At 54.3% G+C, this 9348-nt stretch overlaps 1 protein-coding gene across 1 annotated transcript; it reads left to right on the forward strand.

Moving 5' to 3' along the window:
• Nucleotides 1–5984: 5984 nt before the first annotated feature.
• On the forward strand, nt 5985–8415 carry LOC142186663 (tyrosine-protein phosphatase non-receptor type 23-like; the record flags this gene model as incomplete). Its single annotated transcript, XM_075261331.1, has 4 exons — nt 5985–6191; nt 7856–7930; nt 8107–8234; nt 8339–8415. Coding segments are annotated over exons 1-4 (364 nt in total), but the record flags the coding sequence as incomplete, so codon positions are not given.
• Nucleotides 8416–9348: the final 933 nt, after the last annotated feature.

The raw sequence follows: 9348 nt of genomic DNA on the forward strand, positions 1-9348 counted from the left end.
TGGGGATAATACTGTATGCAGGGGCCACTATGGGACATAATACTGTGTGCAGGGGCCACTATGGGGGATAATACTGTATGCAGGGGCCACTATGGGACATAATACTGTGTGCAGGGACCACTATGGGACATAATACTGTGTGAAGGGGCCACTATGGGGGATAATACTGTGTGCAGGGGCCACTATGGGACATAATACTGTGTGCAGGGGCCACTATGGGGATAATACTGTATGCAGGGGCCACTATGGGACATAATACTGTGTGCAGGGGCCACTATGGGGGATAATACTGTATGCAGGGGCCACTATGGGACATAATACTGTGTGCAGGGGCCACTATGGGGATAATACTGTATGCAGGGGCCACTATGGGACATAATACTGTGTGCAGGGGCCACTATGGGGGATAATACTGTATGCAGGGGCCACTATGGGACATAATACTGTGTGCAGGGGCCACTATGGGGATAATACTGTATGCAGGGGCCACTATGGGACATAATACTGTGTGCAGGGGCCACTATGGGGATAATACTGTGTGCAGGGGCCACTATGGGACATAATACTGTGTGCAGGGGCCACTATGGGGGATGATACTGTATGCAGGGGCCACTATGGGGTATAATACTGTGTGCAGGGGACACTATGGGGGATAATACTGTGTGTTCAGGGGCCACTATGGGACATAATACTGTGTGCAGGGGCCACTATGGGACATAATACTGTGTGCAGGGGCCACTATGGGACATAATACTGTGTGCAGGGGCCACTATGGGGATAATACTGTGTGCAGGGGCCACTATGGGACATAATACTGTGTGCAGGGGCCACTATGGGGGATGATACTGTATGCAGGGGCCATTATTGGGTATAATACTGTGTGCAGGGACCACTATGGGACATAATACTGTGTGCAGGGGCCACTATGGGGCATAATACTGTGTGCAGGGGTCACTATGGGGGATAATACTGTGTGCAGGGGCCACTATGGGACATAATACTGTGTGCAGGGGCCACTATGGGGGATAATACTGTGTACAGGGGCCACTATGGGGGATAATACTGTGTGCAGGGGCCACTATGGGGGATAATACTGTGTGCAGGGGCCACTATGGGACATAATACTGTGTGCAGGGGCCACTATGGGACATAATACTGTGTACAGGGGCCACTATGGGACATAATACTGTGTGCAGGGGCCACTATGGGACATAATACTGTGTGCAGGGGACACTATGGGACATAATACTGTGTGAAGGCCACTATGCGACATAATACTGTGTGCAGGGGCCACTATGGGACATAATACTGTGTGCAGGGGCCACTATGGGGACATAATACTGTGTGCAAGGGCCACTATGGGGTATAATACTGTGTGCAGGGGTCACTATGGGGGATAATACTGTGTGCAGGGACCACTATGGGACATAATACTGTGTGCAGGGGCCACTATGGGGGATAATACTGTGTGCAGGGACCACTATGGGACATAATACTGTGTGCAGGGGCCACTATGGGGGATAATAGTGTGTGCAGGGGCCACTATGGGGGATAATACTGTGTGCAGGGGCCACTATGGGGGATAATACTGTGTACAGGGGCCACTATGGGACATAATACTGTGTGCAGGGGCCACTATGGGGGATAATACTGTATGCAGGGGCCACTATGGGACATAATACTGTGTGCAGGGGCCACTATGGGGGATAATAGTGTGTGCAGGGGCCACTATGGGGGATAATACTGTGTACAGGGGCCACTATGGGACATAATACTGTGTGCAGGGGCCACTATGGGACATAATACTATGTGCAGGGGCCACTATGGGGGATAATACTGTGTGCAGGGGCCACTATGGGGCATAATACTGTGTGCAGGGACCACTAGGGACATAATACTATGTGCAGGGGCCACTATGGGGGATAATACTGTGTGCAGGGGCCACTATGGGGCATAATACTGTGTGCAGGGACCACTAGGGACATAATACTGTGTGCAGGGGCCACTATGGGACATAATACTGTGTGCAGGGGCCACTATGGGGTATAATACTGTGTGCAGGGGCCACTATGGGACATAATACTGTGTGCAGGGGCCACTATGGGGGATAATACTGTGTGCAGGGGCCACTATGGGGTATAATACTGTGTGCAGGGGCCACTATGGCTCCGGAGTATAATACAGGATAAGTAATGTAATGTACACAGTGACTGTACCAGCAGAATAGTGAGCGCAGCTCTGGAGTATAATACAGGATAAGTAATGTAATGTATGTACACAGTGACTGCACCAGCAGAATAGTGAGCGCAGCTCTGGAGTATAATACAGGATAAGTAATGTAATGTATGTACACAGTGACTGCACCAGCAGAATAGTGAGCGCAGCTCTGGAGTATAACACAGGATAAGTAATGTAATGTATGTACACAGTGACTGCACCAGCAGAATAGTGAGCGCAGCTCTGGAGTATAATACAGGATAAGTAATGTAATGTATGTACACAGTGACTGTACCAGCAGAATAGTGAGCGCAGCTCTGGAGTATAATACAGGATAAGTAATGTAATGTATGTAGACAGTGACTGTACCAGCAGAATAGTGAGCGCAGCTCTGGAGTATAATACAGGATAAGTAATGTAATGCATGTACACAGTGACTGTAGCAGCAGAATAGTGAGCGCAGCTCTGGAGTATAATACAGGATAAGTAATGTAATGTATGTACACAGTGACTGTACCAGCAGAATAGTGATCGCAGCTCTGGAGTATAATACAGGATAAGTAATGTAATGTATGTACACAGTGACTGTACCAGCAGAATATTGAGCGCAGCTCTGGAGTGTAATACAGGATAAGTAATGTAATGTATGTACACAGTGACTGTACCAGCAGAATAGTGAGCGCAGCTCTGGAGTATAATACAGGATAAGTAATGTAATGTATGTACACAGTGACTGTACCAGCAGAATAGTGAGCGCAGCTCTGGAGTATAATACAGGATAAGTAATGTAATGTATGTACACAGTGACTGCACCAGCAGAATAGTGAGCGCAGCTCTGGAGTATAATACAGGATAAGTAATGTAATGTATGTACACAGTGACTGTACCAGCAGAATAGTGAGCGCAGCTCTGGAGTATAATACAGGATAAGTAATGTAATGTATGTACACAGTGACTGTACCAGCAGAATAGTGAGCGCAGCTCTGGAGTATAATACAGGATAAGTAATGTAATGTATGTACACAGTGACTGTACCAGCAGAATAGTGAGCGCAGCTCTGGAGTATAATACAGGATAAGTAATGTAATGTATGTACACAGTGACTGCACCAGCAGAAAAGTGAGCGCAGCTCTGGAGTATAATACAGGCAGGGGCGGATCCAGGGCCGGGCGAGCCGGGCAACCGCCCGGGGCCCCCGCTTAGCGGGGCCCAGCGGCCCGGCCCTAACAAAATGGTCCCGGTCAGCCTCGGAGTCGGCATAGTCGGGCAAGTGCCGGGGCCCACAGAGTCTCTGGGGGCCCCCCGGCACTTGCCTGTCACGATTTCAGCTCATCGGCGTCCGTCCGCCGATGAGCTGGAATACATACGCGATGCAGGAGCTGTGAGCTCAGCTCCTGCTTTAAAGCTCCGGCCCGGCTTGCGTGTGTAGGCGCGATGACGTCATCACATCACGCTTACACAGACAAGCCGGGCCGGAGCTAAGCAGGAGCTGAGGTCACAGCTCCTGCATCGCGTATGTGACTGGAGTGAGAGAGGAGCGTCGGGGGAACGATGGAAGGTGAGTGATGGAAGGTGAGTGATGGAAGGTGAGTGTAAGTGTTTGTTTTGTATTACATATTAAGGTGAAACATAATGAAGGGGGCCCATGAAACTGGGGGGCAAATGAAGGGGAGGGGGGGAACGGCATGACACTGGGGCAGATGAAGGGGGTGGGGAGAGAACGGCATGAAACTGGGGACAGAGATGGAGGGGGCCCAAAGAAATTGGGGGGCAAATGAAGGGAAGGGGGGAACAGCACGACACTGGGGCAGATGGAGGGGGGGAGAACGGCATGACACTGGGGCAGATGGAGGGGGGGAGAACAGCATGACACTGGGGCAGATGGAGGGGGGAGAACAGCATGACATTGGGGCAGATGGAGGGGGGAGAACAGCGTGACACTGGGGCAGATGGAGGGGGGGAGAACAGCATGACACTGGGGCAGATGGAGGGGGGAGAACAGCATGACACTGGGGCAGATGGAGGGGGTGGGGAGAGAACGGCATGAAACTGGGGACAGAGATGGAGGGGGCCCAAAGAAATTGGGGGGCAAATGAAGGGGAGGGGGAACAGCACGACACTGGGGCAGATGGAGGGGGGGAGAACAGCATGACACTGGGGCAGATGGAGGGGGGGGAGAGCAGCATGACACTGGGGCAGATGGAGGGGGGAGAACAGCATGACATTGGGGCAGATGGAGGAGGGGAGAGAACAGCATGACACTGGGGCAGATGGAGGGGGGGAGAACGGCATGACACTGGGGCAGATGGAGGGGGGAGAACGGCATGACACTGGGGCAGATGGAGGGGGGAGAACGGCATGACACTGGGGCAGATGGAGGGGGGAGAACGGCACGACACTGGGGCAGATGGAGGGGGGGAGAACAGCATGACACTGGGGCAGATGGAGGGGGGGAGAACAGCACGACACTGGGGCAGATGGAAGGGGGAGAACGGCATGACACTGGGGCAGATGAAGGGGGGGACATGAAACTAGGGGTAGATGAAGGGTGTATATGAAAATGGGGAGAGATGGAGGGGGAACATATAATTTACGGGTGACTGTAGGAGGATTATACTGTGTGGAATCACATGAAAAATGAATGAGAATGGGCGGAGTCAACATAAAAGTGGGCAGGGCCTAATTTGCTGCAGCACGCTGCGCGTAGGGCCCCGCCAAAGTCAATTGCCCAGGGCCCCGCAAACCCTGGATCCGCCACTGAATAAAGGATAAGTAATGTAATGTATGTACACAGTGACTGTACCAGCAGAATAGTGAGCGCAGCTCTGGAGTATAATACAGGATAAGTAATGTAATGTATGTACACAGTGACTGCACCAGCAGAATAGTGAGCGCAGCTCTGGAGTATAATACAGGATAAGTAATGTAATGTATGTACACAGTGACTGTACCAGCAGAATAGTGAGCGCAGCTCTGGTGTATAATACAGGATAAGTAATGTAATGTATGTACACAGTGACTGTACCAGCAGAATAGTGAGCGCAGCTCTGGAGTATAATACAGGATAAGTAATGTAATGTATGTACACAGTGACTGCACCAGCAGAATAGTGAGCGCAGCTCTGGAGTATAATACAGGATAAGTAATGTAATGTATGTACACAGTGACTGCACCAGCAGAATAGTGAGCGCAGCACTAGAGTATAATACAGGATAAGTAATGTAATGTATGTACACAGTGACTGCACCAGCAGAATAGTGAGCGCAGCTCTGGAGTATAATACAGGATAAGTAATGTAATGTACACAGTGACTGCACCAGCAGAATAGTGAGCGCAGCTCTGGAGTATAATACAGGATAAGTAATGTAATGTATGTACACAGTGACTGTACCAGCAGAATAGTGAGTGCAGCTCTGGAGTATAATACAGGATAAGTAATGTAATGTATGTACACAGTGACTGTACCAGCAGAATAGTGAGTGCAGCTCTGGAGTATAATACAGGATAAGTAATGTAATGTATGTACACAGTGACTGTACCAGCAGAATAGTGAGCGCAGCTCTGGAGTATAATACAGGATAAGTAATGTAATGTATGTACACAGTGACTGTACCAGCAGAATAGTGAGCGCAGCTCCGGAGCACATTCAGGCTGTTGCTCTGGTTCTTTCTCCCCTCTCTATAGGACTACACCTCCCGGCAGGCTGTGCGGGTCATGTGACCAGGAGCTGAGAGCCGGGTGCGGCCTGATGACGTCACCCTAGAAGGAGGAGATTGAGGACTACAGTTCCCAGCGTGCAGTGCGGGTCGTGTGACAGGGAGGTGATCGCGGTTTCCGGGCTCTCGGTGTCGGTGCAGGTGACGCAGCTCCCGGCCCTCGGAGCCCGCAAGATGGAGGCCGTGCCCCGGATGCCCATGATATGGCTGGACCTGAAGGAGGCCGGGGAGTTCGGCTTCAACCAGGCTGTAAAACAGGTGAGAGGCCGCAGGAGGAGCGAGAATGGGCGGCGGAGGGAGGAGGAGGGTCCGGGGGGATTACCGGCAACTAGGGGGTGAGGGGTTGTAGGGGGGAGGGGAGCTTTTATCGGTATTGTGTTCGTCAGAGAGTCTGTGGATGAATGGGGCAGTGTTGTCAGGGGGTCTGGGGACTCAGGGTGCGGCGGTTGTCGGAGGTTCTGGGGACAGAGGGTGCGGCGGTTGTCGGAGGGTCTGGGGACAGGGGGTGCGGAGGTTGTCGGAGGGTCTGGGGACAGGGGGTGCGGCGGATGTCGGAGGGTCTGGGGACAGGGGGTGCGGCGGTTGTCGGAGGGTCTGGGGACAGGGGGTGCGGCGGTTGTCGGAGGGTCTGGGGACAGGGGGTGCGGAGGTTGTCGGAGGGTCTGGGGACAGGGGGTGCGGCGGATGTCGGAGGGTCTGGGGACAGGGGGTGCGGCGGTTGTCGGAGGGTCTGGGGACAGGGGGTGCGGCGGTTGTCGGAGGGTCTGGGGACAGGGGGTGCGGCGGTTGTCGGAGGGTCTGGGGACAGGGGGTGCGGCGGTTGTCGGAGGGTCTGGGGACAGGGGGTGCGGAGGTTGTCGGAGGGTCTGGGGACAGGGGGTGCGGCGGATGTCGGAGGGTCTGGGGACAGGGGGTGCGGCGGTTGTCGGAGGGTCTGGGGACAGGGGGTGCGGCGGTTGTCGGAGGGTCTGGGGACAGGGGGTGCGGCGGTTGTCGGAGGGTCTGGGGACAGGGGGTGCGGCGGTTGTCGGAGGGTCTGGGGACAGGGGGTGCGGCGGTTGTCAGGGGGTCTGGGGACTCAGGGTGCGGTGGATGTCGGAGGGTCTGGGGACAGGGGGTGCGGCGGTTGTCAGATGTCTCAGGTTGGCGGCTGTAGTCTCCCCCATCTCTGGTATATAACTGATACGTGGTCTCTGTATACGGCGACTGCTGTGGCCGCCATCTTTATTCCTGCGATTGTTTTTCTCTTCTTCGCTATTATCTGGGTCGCCGGTCTCGGGGGTCCTTTACGTGTTGTCAGACTACAACTCCCAGCATGCCCTGACAGCTCCAGACTGGGGGTTGTAGTTCCGGTAACAACTGCACTGCAGAGACCGTGTCAGTAACATCGATCCATAGATCAAGTGTAACAAACCCTCAGCAGTGAGCAGGATGTGATGTGTACAGAGGCCGAGGACCTGGCGGAGAAGGGACCAGCGACAGATCATGTGATGCCTGCCGACCTTGGTGACCCTGTGTGTTGTGTGTATGTTGTCAGATCCTTCTAGAAGGGTCTGAGACGTCTCGCCCGGCTCCTCGGCTGCGCAGGGTTAGGACGTGACTATTGCAGCCTCTCCTTGTGTGTAATCTCACTAATAGCTGGACTCGGCGCCACGATGATGTCATCAGAGACCTATAGTACCTGAGCATGTGACTTAAAGGAGCGGCCGTCCTCCAAGGACCAAAGATCCCGGTGACTCCGGCAGGTCCTGAGCGTCTCGGGCAGGTTGTCTGTAGTGACGTGTGAGATGCTCTGCAGCGACTGCTCTGTGAATAGATATATGTGCCCGCTGCAGGCCTGGGGATCAGCCCAATAGTCAGCGTGTACCCCCGGACGTGTCACCAGCAGAGGGCGCCGCATCTGATCTTTTTTTTTCTTCCAGTTTGTTTTGAAGAATTATGGAGAGAATCCCGAAAACTACAACGAGGAGCTGAAGAAGCTGGAACAGCTGAGACAGGTGAGGAGAGGGGAGGGGAGCGGAGGGGTGTGCGGCTGACGGCTACACACAATGGATCACTCCCATGATTCTTCACCAGTTAACCCTTCATACACATCCCCATTACATGTGAGCGGTGGTATTAGCAGTATTACGGTCTGTATGTGATATACTGATTATTTCCCCTCCCCCTCTAGAGCGCGGTGAATGTCCCCCGAGACTTCGAAGGGTGCAGCGTCCTGCGCAAATACTTTGGCCAGCTCCATTACCTGCAGAGTCGCATCCCCATGGGGGTGGAGCAGGAGGCGGCTGTGCCCATCACATGGTGAGTGGGTGGTCTCCGTCCCCCGCCCCGCGCTCTGGTGTCGGTGCTTTATGTGACTCTCCCGCACTTAAATTTTGGAGATAACTTGTCCTTTTCTTCCACAGGACGGAGATCTTCTCAGGGAAGTCTGTGACACACGCCGACATCAAGTACGAGCAGGCCTGTGTCCTGTATAACCTAGGTAGGTAGCCAGGGGCCTGTGTCCTGTATAACCTAGGTAGGTAGCCGGGGGTGGAGCCTGTGTCCTGTATAACCTAGGTAGGTAGCCGGGGGGGGCCTGCGTCCTGTATAACCTAGGTAGGTAGCCGGGGGGGCCTGTGTCCTGTATAACCTAGGTAGGTAGCCGGAGGGGGGCCTGTGTCCTGTATAACCTAGGTAGGTAGCCGGGGGGGGCCTGCGTCCTGTATAACCTAGGTAGGTAGCCAGGGGGGCCTGCGTCCTGTATAACCTAGGTAGGTAGCCGGGGGGGCCTGTGTCCTGTATAACCTAGGTAGGTAGCCGGAGGGGGGCCTGTGTCCTGTATAACCTAGGTAGGTAGCCGGAGGGGGGCCTGTGTCCTGTATAACCTAGGTAGGTAGCCGGGGGGGGGCCTGCGTCCTGTATAACCTAGGTAGGTAGCCGGGGGGGGGGCCTGCGTCCTGTATAACCTAGGTAGGTAGCCGGGGGGGGGGCCTGCGTCCTGTATAACCTAGGTAGGTAGCCGGGGGGGGGGCCTGTGTCCTGTATAACCTAGGTAGGTAGCCGGGGGTGGAGCCTGTGTCCTGTATAACCTAGGTAGGTAGCCGGAGGGGGGCCTGTGTCCTGTATAACCTAGGTAGGTAGCCGGGGGGGGGCCTGTGTCCTGTATAACCTAGGTAGGTAGCCGGGGGGGGGGCCTGCGTCCTGTATAACCTAGGTAGGTAGCCGGGGGGGGGCCTGCGTCCTGTATAACCTAGGTAGGTAGCCGGGGGGGGGGCCTGTGTCCTGTATAACCTAGGTAGGTAGCCGGGGGGGGGGGGGGGGCCTGCGTCCTGTATAACCTAGGTAGGTAGCCGGGGGGGGGCCTGCGTCCTGTATAACCTAGGTAGGTAGCCGGAGGGGGGCCTGTGTCCTGTATAACCTAGGTAGGTAGCCG

Source organism: Leptodactylus fuscus, unplaced genomic scaffold, assembly GCF_031893055.1.
Source record: "Leptodactylus fuscus isolate aLepFus1 unplaced genomic scaffold, aLepFus1.hap2 HAP2_SCAFFOLD_1127, whole genome shotgun sequence".
NCBI classification, from domain to species: Eukaryota; Metazoa; Chordata; class Amphibia; order Anura; family Leptodactylidae; genus Leptodactylus; species Leptodactylus fuscus.